Consider the following 23,132-nt stretch of genomic DNA (forward strand, 5'->3'; position numbering starts at 1 on the left):
TTTTCACTTTCATGCATTGGAGAAGGAAATGGCAACCCACTCCAGTGTTCTTGCCTGGAGAATCCCGGGGACAGGGGAGCCTGCTGGGCTGCCATCTATGGGGTTGCACAGAGTTGGACACAACTGAAGCAACTTAGCAGCAGCAGCAGCAGCAACGGAGACATACAGATTCCTATTTCACTGACCTGGGATAGAACCTGGAGTTCTGACAGTGAGAGCATGGAGTCCTACCCACTGGATTGCCAGGGAGTTCCCACACCTTGTTTTCTCTGAACTTCAAATTTGGATAACTCATTTCCACCTCTTAGTGGTAGTCACCTCTTCTGGCATTTGTTGTGTAATAACTTTTTGTAATCTCCCACTCTGAATTTTTTTTTTCAGCACTGACAAATCTGTAACCATTTAGGATCATTTAGTCATTTGCAATAGAAAAATCTAGTGCAGTCTGGGTTACATCAGAAGTAATTAATCAAGTATGTTAACCATGACTGATTCCAGGGCTCCAGCGATGTCACTGAGGTGCATTTTCCTGGAGTTTCTCAATTCTGTCCCCTGGGATCTGCTCCATCCTAAGGCTGGTCTCCTGGTAGTAGCAAGATGGCTGCCTCTTACACTCAAACCAAGTTTGGTGGAAGGGGAAGAGTCTCCTGCTGGCATTTCTGAGCAAGTCCTTGATTTTATTCTCACTTTTTGGGTGGAGTTGGCTTATGAATATCATCCTTGAACCAGTCTTTGGAATCAGGAGCTGGAGTATGCCATTTTGTTGGCTTTGGTAGACCCAGAGAAGGCACAGGATGATCAGGCTATTTCCAGAGGCTGAGGGAATGGACACCAGGTGGGCCAAAGGGAAATGTCCTTTACAGGAACCAACAATTTTCTAAGATTTAGATGTAGGACCTCACTTTATGCCTCTTCCATGTCTTCCTCACAGCTTGGCCCAGATAGCTCTAGACATTTACACTTGTTTGCATAAGTGAATGAGGGAATAAATAACCTGAAAGTTTGTGGGTGCTACATTGAATATATTTTTAAATACTGCCAAAACCATTTAAAAGTCTGTTTTTTTCTTATCAGTAGGATGCTCTTTTGTCTAAAATTTTCTTTGCTGCAGTACCAAAACAAATGGGACATGTTTAATTCTTAAATTATTTAAAGAGATAGAGCATAAAGTGACCATTCTTTTCCACATTTTGCTTTTCTTTGAAGGACTCTGATTTTAAAATGCAACAGCTATAGACATGCTCGGTGGTGGGGAGGGGCTATAGAAGAATTCATCCAGAAGTATGGCCCCGACTTTCTCAAAGATCATCGATTTGGATCATATGCTGCCATCCAAGAGAACACTTTAGCCAAATGGTAAGATCTTTTTGCTCTAAGACTGTGAAGATAGTCATAGCATTTAATATTACAGTGGTCTAAGTTCACCTGGAATCAATTTTTGAAGCTGTGAAAAAATATTATGTATTATACTTCACAAGAGCCTTTATAGGACTACCTGAGCATAAATTATTTTTCCATTTTTTGTTTTTATGATTTTTTTAAAAATGAACTTTAGATAGCTAGCTTTAGATTGTGAAGTCTGATTTTAAAAGTTAACTTCATACATTTTCTTAATGATGCAAATGAAAATTTTATTTAAGTCATTAGCTATAATTTAAGCAAGAGAAATTTACTTGGTAGATATTCCTTTTAAATAAAATTTTGCTTAGCATGTTATTCTACCCATGGGTTAGAAACTGGTCTGCTTTCAGTCTCAGAAGAACAATGGTGTGTGAGTTCAGCAGGGTGGGAGAGTGCATCTGACCTCATACAATGATGAGAGCATTCAGTTTGTTATTCTCTCAGCAGAAAAGAATCAGATTGCCTGCTTCTGTCTACTTACTGTATTTCCTGCATAGCAAACAGAACATAGTATTCTCAGTTTTTGTTTCCAGTTATACAAAGTTAGCTGGTGGTTTTGTAGAGATTCTAGGCAGTGGCTTCCGTCTTCTGTTTTGTCATATGATAGATTTCTTTTTTTATCTTTTTTGTTAAAAAAAATGAAACAGAAAATTTGTCTTTCAGGTATGTTAATGCCAAAGGATATTTTGAAGATGTTGCAAATGCAATGGAAGAGGCAAAAGAAGAAATATTTATCACAGATTGGTGGTTAGTATATGTCCCTGGGGAGTTTGGAGATCTCTGTGTTTAGGAATATACAACAGTGTTGTACTGTTCTAGAATCAGACATTAAGAAAGACAGCAGTATTCACAGATGTTTTGGTCAAAGTCCCAACTAATTAATTGTAGTAGCCTCCACTGAAAGGTCTTTTTTAAAAAAAACCTCACATCCATATATATTGTTAAAATATTTAGTTTAAGCAATTTTGTTTTTGTTTTTTCCTTTAGAAGCAAATAACCAATATTTATTGTAGTAAGAATTATTTTGCAATGCAAATATAGGTGTAGAGATAATGGAAAATAGTCTTCCTTGGAAATCTTCCATGATGCTGATATGTCTGTCACAAGGTCCAATGAATACACTTCCTCTGAATTGTCCCTTTGAAACTGGAATATTTCCATTTACCTATTAGTATTAAAATATCTTTTGTAATGACTAAGCCTGGTTAGCTTTTCTAGAGATGCATCAGATTTCAACTTTCTAATCCCCTTTAAAATCATCCATGAGAGTTAAAATGCTAATTAAAGCCATTGTAAGTCTCTTGTATCTAAAATTCACTTAGCTCTTGGGAAATTTTACTCCTGGAGTAGGTGTAGGCCTTGTAGTATGACTTTAGTTCCAATAACCCATCTGCCTGGATGGTTAAAACCCATTGCTGATGCTAACATTTCCTACAGTGGAAATGAAAATGTCTAAAATGTGTTTTCCTTCTAAGAACTTAGTTGCTTAAAATGCTCCTCCCACCCCCATTTTTCCCTATCCTATTTCTTTACAAATGCTATCTTTATTGAACTATGAAAATAGCATCATAATTCATTTCTTCCTAACTCTAGGTTTTGGGGGGAAAGGAGAGTGATTAGGAATGTGAACTCATCTTTTTCTACTGTTTTGCCTCAGTGATGAGGAAATGTTTAAGTCTAGGGCATGCTTTCCCAACCTTGGCACTACTGACGTGTGGAGCCAGATAATTCTTTATTGCGGGGGCTTGTTCTTTGTATTGTGGGGTGTTTAGAACCATCAGCATCTCTGGCTTTTGTCCACTTGATACCAGTAGCAAGGTCCCAATTGAGATAACCAAAATATCTTCAGACGTCATCAAATGTCCCCTGGGGCGCACAGTCCCTCTTGGTTGAGAACAATTGATCCAAAGTCAGCAGATAAGGCTTGTGATAATCAGTGTGTCTGTGCTTCTGTTTATTCTCACATTTATGGAGGAGCTTAATCTTTGTCTTTTTATTCTTGCCAAATTTTATCTCTTCAAGTCAGCTACCAGAAATAAAAGAAAGTTTCATGCTTATGAGCTATTTCTTGATTGAATACTTTCTACACACTTATGAGAATAGGTTCAAGCTTAATGTAGTAGGTATCTTCCTTTAAAAAGTATTTCTGAAAGTTTGACTAGGACATGAAAGAGACTGTAAATAGCATTTCCATTGAGCCCATGTTATCATGTTTTACACAAGCAAATAATATATGTTTTGAAGGTTCTGAACACTGAAATATAGGCTGTCATTTAAACATCTAAAGAGATGGAATGTTAAATGTTTCTTCTGTCAGCCAAAAAAAATAAATCAGCAGGTTATTTCTTTTTCATGACTATGCTAGGATAACATCTTATTACAACACTCTCTTTGAAATAAAACCTTTGCAGAAACTTCCCTCAAAACAAGTGAAGAAAATTGTTGTTGTACAATTATATTGCAAAAGTGAGCATTCAGAAACTTTATCACACCCTGATGTATCTGGATCTGAGAGAATGAAAAGCATAGTAAGAAGATGCACATGCCCTTTAGAAGCTTCTAATCTAAATCAAGAGACATCATATACATGACTGAAAACTGTGTTACTTTCTTTTTGAAACAATTAATATGCAAGCAAAGGCAGATTTGCGCAATCCCCGGCAGTTGGTGATGGACAGGGAAGCCTGGCGTGCTGCGGTCCATGGGGTCACAAAGAGTTAGACACGACTGAGTGTCTGAACTGAACTAAAAGGCAGATTTAATGAAATGAGAAACAACCTGGGACCTAGAAGTGCTTAGTTCTTTTGTTCGTTAATTCATTTAACTACCCATTCTTTCATTTGCTAATTTATTCACTCATTCATTTCTGAGATACTTAATGAGCAGCCACTATGTGACAGGCACATGTCCAGAATGATGAATGAAAAGCAGCCCCTACTCTGGAAAATACACAGTCAGGAAATTATGTGCAGGACAACAGATTGGGGCCTGCTCAGTGGTGAAGTCGCTCAGTCGTGTCTGACTCTTTGCAACCCCATGGACTGGGGCCTATCACGCTCCTCCATCTGTGGGATTTTCCAGACAAGAGTACTGGAGTGGGTTGCCATTGCCTTCTCCAGAGAAGAAGTCGACTGAGCAACTTTACTTCTTCACTTCAGTGGTGAAGATCAGCATGGCAGAGGGCACAGGGTGAGGGTGGGGTTGGGGGAAGCTCGGAGGAAGGGGCAGTGACTGAGCCTGCAGGAGCTGTGGAAGCTTCACAGGAGAGGAGGCTTGCCTGAGTCCTGGGTGATGGAGCTGTCCAGATAAAGATAGGTGAGTATTTTAGGCAGAGAGGTAGTAAGTTATGTTTAGAATTTTATTGAAATAATGCAATAAGAAAAGGTAGGAAAGAAGACAAACGAGAGTTGCAGCTTAAGTGGAAAAATGAAAGTGAAAGTCGCTCAGTCGTGTCCTGCTCTTTGTGAACCCATGGATTGTACAGTCCATGGCATTCTTCAGGCTAGAATACTGGAGTGGGTAGCCTTTCCCTTCTCCAAGGGATCCTCCCAACACAGGGATCGAACCCAGGTCTCCCACATTGCAGGTGGATTCTTTACCTTCTGAGCCACAAGGGAAGCACTAAGTGGAAGTTAGGGGTATTATTTTGTGCAACTTTTATTTCAGTAGTCAATAGAAGACTGATAGGTAGGTAGGTAGGTAGGTAGGTAAACGGATGGATGAAAATACTGGGATGAGTACATAATGTATTCCTGTGGCTTATGACCCCAAAAGTTCAAAAGCTTCTGACTTTCAACAGGGTTGGAGAACATTTTCTGTAAAGAGCCAGAAAGTAAATATTTCAGTTGTTTCAGGTCACATATAGTCTCTGATGCATATGCTTGTTTGTGCAAGTGTGTGTGTGTTTAATAAACCTTTAAAAATGTAACAGCTCATGGGCCATACCAAAAGAGGCAGAGGACCAAATTTGATTCATGGTGCATAATTTGATAACCCTTATCTTAAAAAGTAAATTCAGGTTATTACATTATATCAATACTAAGAGAGACTTTCACTAAGAAACTGTCAATCTGTTTTCTGAAGTACATATGCTAACAGTGTTTGGGAATCGCATCCCTCCTCATCATTGCGAGCACTTGCTGCTGTTAGTCTTTTTCATTGCTGTTGTTCAGTCACTAAGTCATGTCTGACTTTTTGCAACACCATGGACTGCAGCACACCAGGCTTCCCTGTCCTTCACTGTCTCTCAGAGTTTGCTCAAACTCATGTCCGCTGAGTTGATGACACCACCCAACCATCTCATCTTCTGTTGCCCCCTTCTCCTCCTGCCCTCAATTTTTCCCAGCATCATTCTTTTTTAATGTTAGCCATTCCAAAGGGTATTCAATAGTCTCTCGTGATTTTAAGTTGTATTAGCGTGTCTTTTCATGGTAAGCATATTTTCCTGTGACTTTTGGACATCTGTTGAGGTTTTTTTGGAGGAACGTTCAAATCTTATTTTTCTTCTTTTTTTTTATTGGATTGTCTTCCTATTACTGAATTGCAGAAGATCTTTATACATTCTAGTTACAATTTACTCCAGTTCATTCTGGCCTCAGTGTTTTCTGATGAAAAATTCATGGTCATTTTGATTTATTGTTCCCCTCTTAAATAATGCATTGTTTTTCTTCTGAGTGCTTTTATATTTTCTTCCTGTCATTAGGTTTCAGCAATTTGATTGTGGTGTTTGAATTTATCCTGTTTGGAGTTCACTGAGTTTCTTGAATCTGTAGGTTTATGTCACTCATCAAATTTTTAGCCATCGTTTCTTCAAACTTTTTTCATGCATTTCCCTCTTTCTCCTCTTTTTCTGAGTCTCTGATGACACAAATCAGTATCTTTTTGTATTGTCCTATGGGTCTTTCAGGCTTTGTTAATTTTTTGAAAAATCTTTTGTTATTCAAATTGGATAATTTCTCTTTATCTCTCTCTAAGTTCATGGATTCTTTCCTTTGTCACCTCTGTTCTAGTGACCCTGTTCACTGAGAGTTTGATTATTGTAGTATTTTTCAGCTTGAAAATTTCTCTTTGGCTTTTATTTATATCTTTATTTCTTTGCTGAGACTTTTTGACCATCTATTCATTTTAAGAGTGTTCACCCTTACTTGTTGAAATATTTTTATAATATCTAGCAAAGAATTATATTAAATAATTCCAGCATATCATTTTGGAATTGGCATTTGTTGAATGGCTTTCCTGCAAGTTGAGATTTTTCTGATTTTTTTTTTTTTTTGGTATGCCAAGTACTTTTTAATGTATTCTGGAAGCTTTGAATATTATGACTCTGGGTCTTGTTTAAATCTTATAGAAAATACTGGTATTTCTGTTTTAGCAGGAAAGTGGTCCATTAGGTCCATGCAGAATGTTCCAACTAGTCTTCTATCTGTCTGTCTTTGGTGACATCTTTCTTTTTAAAGTCTTTGCAGTACTTTCCAGATCTGTCCCCCATGTTCTCCACCTAATGGCAAGTTTGGGCAGTGATTTGTTTCTTATTTCAGTTCTCAAATTCTTCTATATAATATTTAGGATCAAATTTATGTGTGGGCAGCTTGGGAGTGAGCTAGAAGTTCATAAACAACTTTATATAGCATTGCTTTTCTGAGCTCCTCTGCCTCCATAATCTGCCCACTACTTGTGGGTTGCCTGTTGCTTCCCTTTTCAGTCTTCTGGCTATTGAGAGAAATGTACCCTGCTCTGTTACACAGTTTCTGCAATGGTACTTTGTATCCAGAGCCAGGCAATGAATATTTGTATCATCCTCTCGAACCACATTTCTTCCACTGGGAGGGAAAATTCCACTTCCTCAGGGTTTTTGATGCCTGTGGGCCGGTCCCTGCCACCGCTAGCACTGCCAGAAGGTCCCACTCTTCCTTTCCTCAAGCCTTAACCAGAGGACTTCTGAGGCTCTCTCTGCCTGTGCCAACGCCCATTTCCAGTTCTCTTCCCGACTGAGAAATCAGAGGGAAAAGAACAGTAAAACCACTACTCACTAGAAGATATGTCAAGAACAAATGTGTTCGTTCTCAATATTGAGTCTTCCAATTCATGAATACTGTATATCTCTCCATTTTTTTTTAAGATCTTAAATTTTCTCGTCAGTGTTTTGTCCTTTCCACATACTTGCACTTATCACCAAGTAATTCACGTTTTTTATGTTTTGTAAATAGTATTTTTAAAAGTTCGTATTCCATTTATTTGCTGCCAGCATATGGAAATACGGTTGATTTTTTAATACTGATCTTACCTACTACAGTCTTGCTTAGTTCACTTACTAGTGCGAGTAACTGTTTTGTAGATGCCTTAGGATTTTTCCCCATAGATGAACATATGATGTGTGAATAATGACAGTTTTCCTTTTTCCTTTATAATCTGTATGTTTTGTATTTATTTTTTCTCTTCCTTCCTTTCTTTTTCCTTATTGTCTTGGCTAGCATCGTCAGTAAAATGTTGAATCAAAGTAGTGAGAATGGACATCTTTCTTGTTCTCAGTGTTAAATGAAAAGCTTAACCAACCTTGCATTCTTAGGAATAACCCCATTTTGTCATGATCCTTTTTATAAGTTATGAAGCTTTGGTAGAGATTTTTATCTCTGTGATCATTAGGGATATTGTACTTAATATTTTCTTTTCTTAGATTTTCTTTTTGGTTTTCATATTAGGATAATGCTAGCCTTATTATATGAGTAAGTACATGTTTTCCCTGCCTTTGTTTCCCAAGTGAATCTTGGTAGAATTGGTACTATTTCTTCCCACAAAATAATCAACTCCCTTTTTCTTTTTTAATCTAGCCAGTTTGTCAGTTTTATTAATCTTTCAAAGAATTAGATTTTGGTTTTATTGAGTTTATTGTTTTTCTGCTTTATGTTGCATTAAGGTCTATTCTTATCTATTATTCCCATTCTTCTTACTTTTTCTTAATTTATTCTCTTTTCTATTTTCTTAAGATGAACGTTCTGATGATTTATTTTAAACATTTTCTTTCTCATATGAGCATTTAAAGCTATAAAATCTTCTAAGAAGAGCCTTTACTAAGAAGTACTTTTTAACATCTCTGAATTTGGAATGCATCTCACACTCATTAACATCTTATAGATGTCATCATTTTTTCTTTCTTACTGGTACACATAGTAATATGCATCTTACATTCACTGTTGTCCAAAACCTAATGAAATGTAGTATTACACAATTCTTTTGAATTTTGCTTAGCTAATAATTACTTAGTTAAGATCCTGACATAATGATGCTTGTGAGTCATAGCTGTGCTGTACTTGCCATTTGTTTATAGCATGACTGTCATTTTTCATAGCATGACTATTTTTATCTTTTCATACATTATGCTCAAAATCAAGATTTCCTTGAGAGCCTGCCTAAGATCCTCCAAAGTATCTAGTAGAATCTTCTGCATACAGGGTACACAGTGTTTTTAGATTTAAAAAAAAATATGATAAAGACTTAATTGCAGAGTATAGACCTGAAAATGGCCCCCACACTGCAGCCCTCTGAGCCCATAATTAATGTGTGCATTGAAAATTGCAACCACATATATGTTGTTGGGTATGTCCTACTTTCCGTGAACTAGCAGTGCCCAGTGACACACTTTTCTATTTTAAAAAGATTTGTTTTTAATTCATCTTAGATCTCTTCCTGTCAGTTGCTGTATTTTTTGTTCAAGTTGTTTCCTATTTTAAGCTAAATATGTAAATATTTATACTGTATACACAATGGCACCCCACTCTAGTACTCTTGCCTGGAAGATCCCATGGATGGAGAAGGGTCGGACACGACTGAGCGACTTCACTTTGACTTTTCACTTTCGTGCATTGGAGAAGGAAATGGCAACCCACTCCAGTATTCTTGCCTGGAGAATCCCAGGGATGGGGGAGCCTGGTGGGCTGCCGTCTATGGGGTCGCACAGAGTCGGACACGACTGAAGTGACTTAGCAGCAGTAGCACACCCCTCTATTATCTGTTTTCTTATTTATCTTATCCAATGCAAGTTTCTTTTAGATTCTTTTTCTCTGGATTTTTATTTTCTTTAACTGAATTTAGTAGAGTGTAAAATTATTTCTTTTAATCTCCTTAGCTCCTTAAAGCCCTGTGGTTTTCCCATGCTTCGAAGACCCCCTGGCAAGGCACTATTTCACCCTAGTGTTCTGTAAGACTTTGTTCCTTAAACAGTTTACCCTGCTCCTCCAGGTCTAGCATTTCAGCAGATGAAACTTTATTGCTTTTTTGTTTGTTTTTCCCATTACAGAAGAGAAATGGGAGAAGGAAATGGCAACCCACTCCAGTCTTCTTGCCTGGAGAATCCCAGGGACGGGGGAGCCTGGTGGGCTGCCATCTATGGGGTCGCACAGAGTCAGACACGACTGAAGTGACTTAGCAGCTTAGCACACTACTTACCAGTTTAAGTCAGGCAATGACTTTGAACCTAACCCTGAGGGAAAAAGTGACTCTCTTGTACTGTTCTGCCCATGGCACTACTACGAAGAACCCAGGGGTCCATTCTCACAGTGGGAAAAGCTTACCTATTAGCAAGCCTGCCTTCTTCCCTGCTGGGAAAGCCCAGGTTCCCAAGGACACTGCTCCTTGGTATAGGAAGTCAGTGTTCATGTTTATCAATTAGAACACTTTTGGCCTGGGTTGTTAGAATACTCAACTGAAAGTAACTTAAACAGTTAGGATTTATTTCTCTCATTGAATGAGAATTCTAAAGTTAGACAGTACTAGGGACTTCCCTGGTGGTCCAGTGGTTAGGACTTTGCCTTCCAAAATGCAGGGGGTGTGGGTTCAATGTCTGGTCAGGAAGCTCAGATTCCACATGCCTCATGGCCAAAATCCAAAACATAAAACAGAAGCAATATGGTAACACATTCAATAAAGACTTTAATAATGGTCCACATTAAAAAAAAAGTCATTTAAGTTAGGCAGTACTAGAGTTGGTGAAGTTCTCCAGTGATATTAGGGTTGTGGCTTTGCCCTTAGAATTTCAGTGTGGCTGCAGCTATCTGAGCATCATGCCCCCATACAGCATCCATCCCAGAGCCACTTTCCCTGGGGTTTTGTGTGTGTGCCCGTGTGTCTCTTCCTTTCATTGGAGGAAGAACTTTTTCTATTTACTGCCTCATACATCTCATTGTCTGTGTTCGGTTCAGTTCAGTTCAGTTGCTCAGTCGTGTCTGACTCTTTGCGACCCCATGAATCGCAGCATGCCAGGCCTCCCTGTCTATCACCAACTCCCGGAATTCACTCAGACTCATGTCCATCGAGTCCGTGATGCCATCCAGACATCTCATCCTCTGTCGGCCCCTTCTCCTCCTGCCCCCAATCCCTCCCAGCATCAGAGTCTTTTCCAATGAGTCAACTCTTCGCATGAGTTGGCCAAAGTACTGGAGTTTCAGCTTTAGCATCATTCCTTCCAAAGAAATCCCAGGGCTGATCTCCTTCAGAATGGACTGGTTGGATCTCCTTGCAATCCAAGGGACTCTCAAGAGTCTTCTCCAACACCACACTTCAAAAGCATCAATTCTTTGGCACTCAGCCTTCTTCACAGTCCAACTCTCACATCCATACATGCCCACAGGAAAAACCATAGCCTTGGCTAGACGGACCTTAGTCAGCAAAGTAATGTCTCTGCTTTTGAATATGCCATCTCGGTTGGTCATAACTTTTCTTCCAAGGAGTAAGCATCTTTTAATTCCATGGCTGCAATCACCATCTGCAGTGATTTTGGAGCCCAAAAAATAAAGTCTGCCACTGTTTCCACTGTTTCCCCATCTATTTCCCGTGAAGTGATGGGACCAGATGCCATGATCTTTGTTTTCTGAATGTTGAGCTTTAAGCCAACTTTTTCACTCTCTTCTTTCACTTTCATCAAGAGGCTTTTTAGTTCCTCTTCACTTTCTGCCATAAGAGTGGTGTCATCTGCACATCTGAGTTTATTGATATTTCTTCCGGCAATCTTGATTCCAGTTTGTGCTTCTTCCAGCCCAGCGTTTCTCATAATGTACTCTGCATATAAGTTAAATAAGCAGGGTGACAATATACAGCCTTGACGTACTCCTTTTCCTATTTGGAACCAGTCTGTTGTTCCATGTCCAGTTCTAACTGTTGCTTCCTGACCTGCATACAGATTTCTCAAGAGGCAGGTCAGGTGGTTTGGTATTCCCATCTCTCTCAGAATTTTCCACAGTTTATTGTGATCCACACAGTCAAAGGCTTTGGCATAGTCAATAATGCAGAAATAGATGTTTTTCTGAAACTCTCTTGCTTTTTCTATGATCCAGCAGATATTGTCTGTGTACTTCCTCATATATCTCATTGTGCAGGATTGTGTTACTTTATAAACTGGAGCTAAACACAAGAGTGACGAAGCAATTATTCAGAATATTCACATTTAGTCATGGGAGGTAGGCCCTGATACCAAGGAAGGAAAAGGTGACAATGGTTGTTGGGCAATAGTATCAATAGTATCAGTAGTATCTGCAAGTGTGTGTATGTATGATATGTGAGTAACAGAGAAATCGAGACTGCCTTTTTTTTTGGATAAAGGTTGTTGTTCCAGTATGAAGTCGTACATGGACTCATAGAGAACTTTGGGTGACTTGCCACAGTGGAGGATGATAATGGCATTTGGGCTAAAATTGCCATTGCTTCCTATGACACAATCAGAACTGAATATTTTGTTTTAGTTTTTTGAAATCTTGGTTTTGTGATTTCAGGTTGAGTCCAGAAATCTTCCTGAAACGTCCGGTGGTTGAAGGAAATCGTTGGAGGTTGGACTGCATTCTTAAGCGAAAAGCAGTATGTACTTTACTAACATGCTGATATAAATTTTTAAATGTTTATTGCCTCTGTAATGCCTTTTTTAAAAGCCCTTCATATACACTTATAACATTTTTCTTTAGAATTTGACAAAAGATAGAATACTTACTATTTTCAAGTTTATTTTGTTATTTTTTTCCCCATTACTGTTGAAACATAACTATTTTCACCTAATTCACAGCATGAATTATACTAGCAGCTCTATTCTTTTTGTTTTATAATCAGTTATGGGCAGTTAATTTTATAAGCAAAAATTGTAATGAAATTTCATCATTGAATAATGAATGATAAAATGAAACATAGCATTTTATTTTTTTCATTATTTGTCATTCGAGCAAAAGACAAAGTCATCTGAGAATAATTTCAGTCAGATGGGGTCAAGCGGATGTTGAAGAATATCAAAGGAAGGTCATAAAAAACCACTGGTTCCAGTTTGGAAACAGTTTATGGTAAATTGACGCTATAAATTCTGGGAGAGCATTGATTGTGCTCTTTCTGTTATAAAAAGTAAATAACTGAAGCAGTATGGGCTCACCAATGACTACTTTGCATTCATATTTCTAATGAATTTTTGGGCTTCCCCAGTGGCTCAGCAATAAAGAATCTGCCTACAGTGCATGAGACGTGGGTTCAATCTCTGGGTTGGAAAGATCCCCTGGAGAAGAAAATGGCACCCTTCTCCAGTATTTTTGCCTAGGAAATTCCATGGACAGAGGAACCTTGTAGGCTACAGTCCGTGGGGACATGAAAGACTTGGACACGAGTTAGTGACTAAAACAACAGAAAACAATAACAATTAATCTTTTTATGTGGTTGACCCTCAAGTTAAATTAAGTTGAATTAGGATGGATCTAACTTTGTTATTAATCATGTCCAAATTAGGGAGTGCTAGTCGGGCACGACTGAAGTGACTTAGCTGCAGCAGCAGCCTTTTTATTGGGCTTCCCTGGTGGCTAAGTGGTTAAAGAATTCGCCTGCCAATACAGGAGACATGGGTTCAATCCCTGGGTCAGGAAGATCTCCTGGAGAAGGAAATGGCAACCTACTCCAGTATTCTTGCCTGGATAATCTCATGGACAGAGGAGCCTGGTGGGCTACAGTCCAGGGGGTCACAAAGAGTCAGACTTGACTTAGTGACTAAATAACAGCAGCAAAGCCTTTTTACTATTCTTTGAAACTGTCTTAATTTTTTAAATTCTGTAATTAAACATTCAAGCAGAATTTGCAGATCCTGAGTAATTGAGGTCAGCATTTTCTATTTCTCACAGCCATCACTCATTTCTTTTTTCCCATCCTCTACATTCCCATACCCCTCTCCTCACTCACCTTTCCCCCTTTTTTCCATGTCTTTTCCCCATGCATTTAGTTTAGGATATCCAGGGGTAGGTATAGGCACTCCTCACTGCTGATGTTAAAGGCAAAAGAAGTTGATTTTCTTTATTTCCGACACATGTTCTACCAAAGCATCATTTTCTAGGCAGTCTGTGTGTTATCTCAATAGACTTCCATTCACAAAATTGGAAATTCTAGTCTTACATGTATTCTTTGCATATTCATTACATAATCCAGCATACAGATACTGAGTGTGTCCTCTGCATCTGGTCCTATGCTAATAACTAAGGATGTCATGTGTGTGACTAGGACCCCATCCCTGCCCCTGGGAGGGCTTGCTGAAGGACTCGCATCCTGGGCTCAGCCCTAGCCTTACCAGACGTCTTTCTACATATTGAATGGGCTATAACTTTCTCCATGTTTCTCTCTGTGAAATAGCACCTCTCCTATTTCTCCTCCAGAAATAAACTCCAGAAATTCCACTGTAATCCATTTTTCCAGCTTTGCCCTTCCAGTCATCAGTCATACCAGTGAATCTTCCCTTCACGTGCTTATCAAATGCTTTACTCTTTTAGGTTTCAGCTGACGTGTTTCTGTTGAATGCCTGCTACGTTAGGGCACTGGCTAATCATATGAGCATGTGCAAAAATGAAAGACACGATTCTCGACCTGAAGGAGCTTAAAGATCTATATAGAAGTCAGCTGGGTACAGAGTCAGTGCCAAGATTCAAAGCAGGAGGGAGAGCATTGGGTAGGTCTGGTGTGGAAGCCCCTCACAGCATGAAGGGTTTAGAGCATTCAAGATGGGCCAAAAATTTTAACAGAAGAGATTTCTAGGTATAGGAACTGTGATGAGCAAACATTCTGGAGGCAGGAATTCTAAGTCCTTGTCCATTACAGTGAGGTGACAAGGTTGATGGCATATGAGTGTTAGCATATGTAGGATGGAGCATCAAGCTGAAAAAGCAGTTGGGATGGGGAGGCTTTGGAACCAAGCCAGTGGTTTGAACTTCATGGAAAAACAGTGGGAGGTGTGATGGACGAAGGGTGATCTGATCAAAACGGTGTCTTGGTAGGGTGAATCTGGCAGAGGAAGGAAGTGGGAAGAACCCAGGGTCAGAGAGCTACATTTTAGATCATGCGACTATGAGGTACCTGCAGGACACCTAAGTATGCTCCAGAAAGCTAGTAATTTTTTTCCAGAGCGGGGTTCAGGAGAAAGATCCTGCAAGCCTGGTCCTCCACTCCATGTTGGCTGGTGTGTGTGTGTTTATTCCCCTCAGCGTACCTGTCCAGGTCCCTCTTCTACCACTGTGTGATTTCTCTTTGCTTTTATGGCCCATGAACCCTGTGAGGTATCAGGTAAATACCATGGCCAAATAAATATTATTGACTGATAATGGTGCTTTGTTTCAATTTCATCTGCTTTTTTGAAACATGTAATTTTTAAATTACATGTAATGATTTTTTGAATCTCCTAAGGAAAGAGTAATACTATTAAATATTAATTTCTCAGTGGTACATTTAATAGAATTTCTCTTCTCTAATCCAGCTATACCATATTATTAAATTTTTAACACTCAGATCGTTCCAAATTGATATTTCATATGCTCATAAACACTGCTTTACATACATAATTTAGTTTCTGAAAGCCACTAGCTTCACAAAGTACTGGGTTGAAATAGCATTTATTCTTGCATTAATGGATCCCAGAGGTCCATAAGGTTGAATGAAATGAATTCCTTTTTTTCTCCTATCTGATTCTGTAGTTCTTTGGGGAGAAATTTAGTGTCTCTACCTTATAGCCAACAATAGGCAAACATCTTTTTTAATGGCTGTTTCTGAGGGGAAAAATACAATATTCTCTGGTAGTAACCAAGTTGATATTTCCTGTTTCTTTGGTCTTCTGTTATCCCCTGTCATCATTTAAAAAATTTAAACTGATGTTGAGAGACAGACTGTTTACAACTCAAAGCAGCATCCCAGGGTTTGTACAGGTTTGAATTTATTGTACTGGAGGTAAGATAAATTGCATGATGCTTATGGGTAACTGCATCCCTGTATCCAGTTTGTATATTTTAACCATAGAAATACGTGACATTTCTGATGAGAACTGCACCAGAAGATTCTTCAAGTGCAGCAATCTGGAGAACTATAGAACCTTAGTTCTCAGGGGGATTTTGTCATCAAGTTAGTTTCTTTCTGTCCTGGACTGCAGAGCACATTCTAAAGTTGCAATCAGGGACCAAAAGCAGGGAAGGATGTCCACGTTCATCAAATGAGGTGAATAATCACATCACTCAACAGAAAAATCAAAGAGAATCTTATCAAAATAGTGGGCCAGAAGGGTGAAATAGGGAAGGAGGGAAGGGATCTTCAACCTTAAGGACTGTGCTTTAAACAAAATTGCCTTGGAAAGAAAGAGAAAGGCTTATGAGCACTAGCGCTGTTACCTACCAGTGCTGCTTGCATTTCAATGGTGAGGATATGATTCCTTTTTATCCTTTACTTTTCATTTTCTTAAAATATTACAAACTATCCATCCCTGCCTTGCTACTCCCCAGGAACGTCCTTGACAGGTGATAAAATTAGTGATTATTCTGGGGGTATGTTAGCTAAGCTGTCTTTAGTCAGTGAACCAACTTTACTACATTTAGAAAATATTTTGACCACTGTGCTTTGGACAATCAGAGAAAAAGCTGGCTCAGAAACAAAGTCTCTTGATTTCAACTATAAACATTTTTTATTTTTCATTTTCTTCATATGCATTTGTATGTGTAAAACACCTAAAAGTTCATACTGTTTATAGTATTGTATCTGTTCTACTTGATTAAAAATGAATTAGAAAAGAGGATAGAACTTTTATCTTTCTAAAGTCATGTGTCATAAAGTTTATTGTGTGGAATCCTTGGGTTAGCTGACTTCAGCAAAGATAAATAATATAACATAGAAATGTAAGAAACACAGTCAAGTCCAGGGCCATCTGTTTTCCTACTTGTCCTATTAATACTTTTCTTCTGAGCAAAGGGTAATTTCCCCTAGAGTCACTGAAAGGCTTTGATAAAACATCAGATTCTTCAAAAGTGTTTTTTTTAATTACAGAATTAACATCAGTCCTTTTATTTCTGATTTGGCTTTCACTATGTGCAAATATTCCCATATTTTGTATTAGTCTGCACTATTAGGACCCACCAAATGCCTTCATTCCAAGGGGATATATTTGGCTTTGCCCTTTATAGCTGAGAGTTTATGATAGTTTGTAATGCCTTGACCAAAAGAAGAGGAATTTATTTCCTTATTATCACAAGAATATTGTCACTAATCAACTGCTTATTGTGGGCGTGGTGTAAGTAAACAACTGTAAACAAGACTGCATAAAAATGAACTATTTATATTTAATTACTTCCTTATTAGTCATTTCCTTTTTAGTTGTTAAGCTAGAATGATTTAAAAGTCTGTATCCTATTTCCTATAGGTTAATTTATTTCAATGAGGAAAGACACAGTAAAGAAGAAAATGTCAGGTATTGGTAGATGGAGGATAATATCAATACTATAATCCATTAGTGCCAGCATCTCTATTATTTAAAAAATCCATTCGTTATGCAGATAAATGGAAAATTATAAGATTCACTCCAGTTCCTAATTTGCAACTACTGTCCTTCTTGAGTAATAATCTCACAAGCCTAAGAAGTAAAATATCATCCATTTTAAAACAAATGAACTGTGATGAGAGATGTCAGGTGTAATGTTCTTTACTTTAGGTTGAAATTGGGGGTTTTAAACTTTATATTGCATCATTCAGTGGGAGGCGATTTTTTAAACTGTTACTCATTGCTGAATCCTAAAATATTTAAATAGAAAAGTAAATCTAAAGAGTAGAAGACAAAAATAAAATAATGTTCTAGTTTTCATTTAGAGCACTCACTGACCAGATCATTGGAAATTAATCTGTTCACTTCCTGCCTTTAATGAATTAATCCTTTCACTTCCTTATTTCTTTACTCAAGTCTGTACTTTCATGCTGCTGCTAAGTCGATTCAGTCGTGTCCGACTCTGTGCGACCCCATAGACAGCAGCCCACCAGGCTCCGGCGTCCCTGGGATTCTCCAGGCAAGAACACTGGAGTGGATTGCCATTTCCTTCTCCAATGCATGAAAGTGAAAAGTGAAAGTGAAGTCGCTCAGTCGTGTCCGACTCTTAGCGACCCCATGGACTGCAGCCTACCAGGCTCCTCTGCCCATGGGATTTTTCAGGCAAGAGTACTGGAGTGGGGTGCCATTGCCTTCTCTGCTGTACTTTCGTACTTGATTACAATAATAGTTGCATAATGTATAAATGATAAGCAAGTTCCAAAAGTCAGTTGTTAACCAGAGAAATAAAATGACATATGTATTTTAATCCTGTTTTTTTCAGAGCAAGAATGGGTCTTCTGCTAGTACTCAGGTTTCCTTAATGCAGTCCAGAATGTAAATCAGGTGTATCCCTTCAGAAATACGACACTTTTCAGATATTACTAACACCAAGTAAGACAAAGTTAGTTTCTTGAAGTGATGTGTTATTCTAAAGGATTTAGGGGCTAAAATATGCTCCTTGGTATTGGCAGAGCAACACTAGGGAATTGTAAACATGTTTTGTTTACTCCAAGGTTTTATATCTTGCAGACTAAAAATGTTAACTCCTATGTTTTTTTCACATTTTTGTAACATTGAAAAAATGTCCAGTTGTTATAAATTTGACGTGTTCAATCCAGTAAGTCTTCTTAAATTTGTGACTCGAATGTCCTTATGAACAATGCCTAATTACCATGGATTAAGAATTGATGCTTTTGAACTGTGGTGCTGGAGAAGACTCTTGAGAGTCCCTTGGACTGCAAGGAGATCCAACCAGTCCATCCTAAAGGAGACCAGTCCTGGGTGTTCATTGGAAGGACTGATGCTGAGGCTGAAACTCCAATACTGTGGCTACCTCATGTGAAGAGCTGACTCATTGGAAAAGAACCTGATGCTGGGAGGGATTGGGGGCAGGAGGAGAAGGGGACGACAGAGGATGAGATGGCTGGATGGCAACAATGACTCAATGCACATGGGTTTGGGTGAACTCATGTTGGTGATGGACAAGGAGGCCTGGCGTGCTGTGATTCATGGGGTCACAAAGAGTCAGACACGACTGAGCGACTGAACTGAACTGATATTCAAACTATAACAAAATTATTATTCATCACTATAGTTTATTAGATACACTTGTATCTCTAATACTCTAGAAAAGATTATGGAAAACTTCTTGCCTTTAAATCTGTAGGATATTAAATGTCTATGTGTAGCTACAGTATCCTGTATATGGTTTCAGAAATCATCCAGAACGGTTTCAGAGCTGCTGGGTATATAAAGTGCAAATTCAGTGCTGCAAACTACACAGCAATACTGAGGATGCAAACCTAAAAAGTAAAAAAATGACATAAGAAATGAGGATAAACAATACAGAGTTTCTTGGAGGAGCTGTGTGTTAATGGGGGAACCATATAAGAGGACGAGGAGAGGGGAGAACATTCAAGTGTCAAGCAAAATTAACCATAAGCCAAGACCTTGTCACTCACTACCCAGAACTAAGAGAGAAAAATAATGGTACTTTCCTGTACTACCAGCTGTTGGACATTCTTTTTGATGGTTAATATTAATGACAGATATTATTTATATAGCATATTAAAGTTTATGAGTCACTTTTGATTCAGTATGACCTTCACAATGGCTTTGTCTATTTTCCTTTAGGTCCAAGGTCTAGGGACAGATCAATGTTAATTTGTGGGCTGCTGCTAAAACTCAGGGGTTTTTGATTGTTAGAGAAGCTGACTTCTGAAGAAGTCATTTCAGTGGTGAAATAGGCCTTAATGATTTAGTTATGGGTGAAGAGTGTGAACCAACACATTCATTTCTGAAGAGTGAGAAATGTTTTTCCACTGAAATAATTTTTAATAAAGAAAAAATCTATGAAAATATCCCCAAAAACATTTAAGGCATGTTTAGCATATTTTATCATCAGAGTGTTAAAAAACACTGTTATTTCAACTCATTGTGGTATGATAAAAACAAAAAGAAGACCCTAATTCTGTAACAATGAATCAGATCAAAACTTTCCTCTAATGTCAAGTATTTGGAGGTGTTCAAAGGTGTAAGACTATCAGACATTTTTAGTATTTAAAGTTGCAGTTTCAACATTCTGGTTGTAATTAGTCAATTATTGACTCAGTATGCATAGAATGGAAAGGTGGTAGCTTTTTATTTTTTATATCTGTGTCTTAATCTACACATTTCAGCTCCTTCTGTGGCAGTTTTCATTAAATATTTTTTTATACTTGTTTATAGAAGAAGTTTTTAGAAAATACAATGCCCAGAAAGGAGGAAGAAAAAGAAAATCGTAGCATACTTCCAGAAGTTCTTATTTTTCCCTGTGTTTTTCTCTTGTGACAGCAACAAGGGGTAAGAATCTTTGTTATGCTCTACAAAGAGGTGGAACTTGCCCTTGGAATCAATAGTGAATACAGCAAGAGGACTCTGATGCGTCTACACCCCAACATAAAGGTATTTGGGTCATCTTGCTGAAAAATGTTTCTTCTTTATTATTCTACGGTTTTCAGATATGTTTTGCTTTGAGCAGTGGCAGTCTTTGGAATTCCCTCATGTATATTTTGAGTAAATAGTACTATGAACTTTATGGGCTTCCCAGGTGGCGCTAGTGGTAAAGAATCCACCTGCCAGTGCAGGAGATGCAAGAGACGCGGGTTCAATCCCTGCGTCAGGAAGATCTCCTGGAGTAGGAAATGTCAACCCACTCCAGTATTCTTGCCTGGAAAATTCCATGGACAGAGGAGCCGGGTGGTCTATAATCCATGGGGCTGCAAAGAGTCAGACACAGCTGAGCACACATACTTTCTTATATTTCTGATTTTGATGGGATCGTCAAAGTTCTCATTTCTGCTTCTTTTACCCTGATCATTTAGCCAAGAACATTATTCCTAGAGTTGTTTTAATATTCAAGAGTCCCATCAAGTTTCCATACTCTTCATTAAGGTTATCCTGAAACCTCTTAGATGTGAGCTCCCTGGGACATCCCTTGAATACTGATAGACACAAAAAGAGCTCCTTTAGAATTTAAAGCGCTTTCCTTAAAAAGCTCTTAGTAGAAAGTGCTACTAACGTGAATAAACATGATAAACAATTTGAAAAAAGCCATTTGATATTTTACCAAGGACAAGCCTATCAGTAAATATTGCCCAGTTATTGAGATATTTCAAGACAATAATAAATCTTCAGTAGGCTTAAAGTATATAATGATTATATATTTTTCTTGATTAAAAGAAGGTAGTCCATGTAAATAATAACCAAAAAAAGGCAGAAATGACTATACTAATATGGGTCAAAATAGACTTTAAATCAAAAAAGCTTACAGTAGACAAAGAAGGATATTATATATTAATAAAAGTTTCAGTGCAGCAGGAAAATATAAGCATTTACAGACCTAATAATGACTGTCAAAATATATTATGCAAATATGGGCAAAATCAAAGAATGAAATAAAGCAGTTCTATAACAGTTGGACACTTTAATATCACACTCTCACTAATGAATTGGCATATACATGTAATGGAATATTATTCAGTCTTTAAAAGTAAGGAAATTCTGACATATCTTAAATCATGTGGGTGAACCTTGAAGACATTATTCTAGGTGAAATAAGCCAGTCATAAAAAGATAGATTCCTTTTACATGAGGTACCTACAGTAGTCAAATTCACAGAGATAAAAAGTAGATGGTAGTTGCTAGAGTTTGGGGGAAGAGGGAATGGGGCTTTATTGGTAATGAGTGTAGAGTTTCAGTTTGCAGAATGAAAAGTTCTGGAGATGGTTGTACAATATGAATATGTTTAATACCACTACACTGTACACATAAAAAAAGTTAAAACCGTAAATATTATGTTAGGTGTATTTCACCACAATGAAAAAATGTTGTTAAACAGTAAAATTATCTTCAAAGTTTTTGATATGTTTCCACTTAAAGACATACAAAAATAGGTCAGTCTGGGATCATTTAGAGAGAATTCTACTTGAAAGCAGGAGATTAATAACTTCTCAAAGTACCTTTAAAATCAAGAGCTGCCAAAACATCTATATCCCTATATCATATACTTACTACGTCAACTCAATGACTGCTAAAATATCAATACACTTAGTAATTTTTGTCACAGATAGATGCTGGTTCAAAAGTTTCAGTGTTTTTTAAGTAATACCACAGACAACGTAATCCTTTGGTGGAGGGAAGGGAATCTGCTATCCCACTGAGCTGACCTTTATTGAAATATGTGGCCAAATTTCAAGCTGAATGGTAGCTCCCCACAAGTGTGGGGGGTCCAGAATGGGCAGGGGAGTCTTGAAAAGTAACCAAGGATCTTCCTTTGGTAAATACGGAGGATAAAATTAGAAGTTTGGGGATTCCCTTCAATGTATAGATAGCACATTTTAGTATTTGAATTGTAGGAAATGCTCTTCAAGGGTATGAACAGACCTATTTTGTTATAGTATGAAAGGCATTTTAGAAAGCATACTACATGTGTGGGTCTTTTCCTCTCAAGGTGATGAGGCACCCGGATCATGTGTCGTCCAGCGTATACCTGTGGGCTCATCATGAGAAACTCGTCATCATCGACCAGTCAGTGGCCTTTGTGGGTGGGATTGACCTGGCTTACGGGAGGTGGGATGACAACGAACACAGACTCACGGATGTGGGCAGCGTGAAGCGCGTCATCGGGGGACCATCTCTGGGTTCCCTCACAGTTAGTAGATTTCATCTTTATGGAACTGCATAAAAGGGACACAGTTTGTATAAATGTGTATCAGAAACATGATTGGTTGGCTGATGGGTTGAATGAAAGGAGGAACATTCCTGGATAGTTGAGTCCAACATAGACCTGGTTTCAAATACCACCTAAGGAGTCTGTTAGTCTCAGTTTCTTGTCTTGTAAGAAAACTAAATAGATTCCATAAAACATTTGCTATCTCATAGTCAGTTCCTTGGGTTTCCATTTAAATTAAAGATTTAATTCCTATTTGGGGGAAAAAGGTTCATAAAAATGTGCAGCACAATTGGACTTCAAGTAAGCAGCCTTATTACAAGTTGCTGCCAAGGTTTTTGAAATGTTCTTTCTTACAGACATATGAAAATAAGATAAGTCAGTCTGGAGACATTTAGAGAATTCTGTTTGAAAGCAGGAGGTTAATAACTCCTCAACGTACCTTTCAAATCAAGAACTGCCAAAATCTCTGTACGCCTATATTCGTGTAGTTATTATTTCAACTCAGATAGATGGTTGCCAAAATATCAATACACTTATTAAAAATTTGATGGCCTCCATCTTATTTTTCTGCTGTATATGTTGGTGACTTTCCTAGGAAAATAGAGATTTAGTGGAAAGGTAATGGGGAAAATAATTGACAGAAAAATCATCACTTACTTAATGTTTATCAGAGGAAGTTCAGTACCTCAA

General features: G+C 38.0%; 1 protein-coding gene across 19 annotated transcripts in view; it reads left to right on the forward strand.

Annotated features, from left to right (window-relative positions):
- The window catches only part of PLD1 (phospholipase D1), a 284,818-nt gene that overhangs the window by 126,465 nt on the left and 135,221 nt on the right, over positions 1–23,132 (forward strand). For all 19 annotated transcript variants that reach the window (XR_011250438.1, XR_011250449.1, XR_011250462.1 and 16 more), the window contains 5 exons: positions 1,207–1,356; positions 2,065–2,148; positions 12,162–12,243; positions 20,063–20,173; positions 22,221–22,421. Coding sequence is in view for 16 of the 19 variants with exons in the window: in XM_069560117.1 (XP_069416218.1) it covers positions 1,207–1,356; positions 2,065–2,148; positions 12,162–12,243; positions 20,063–20,173; positions 22,221–22,421 (628 nt within the window). In the remaining 3 variants the exon portion in view is untranslated. The remainder of the gene's footprint in view (positions 1–1,206; positions 1,357–2,064; positions 2,149–12,161; positions 12,244–20,062; positions 20,174–22,220; positions 22,422–23,132) is intronic.

This window comes from Ovis canadensis, chromosome 1 (genome assembly GCF_042477335.2).
Source record: "Ovis canadensis isolate MfBH-ARS-UI-01 breed Bighorn chromosome 1, ARS-UI_OviCan_v2, whole genome shotgun sequence".
In the NCBI taxonomy this organism is placed as follows: Eukaryota; Metazoa; Chordata; class Mammalia; order Artiodactyla; family Bovidae; genus Ovis; species Ovis canadensis.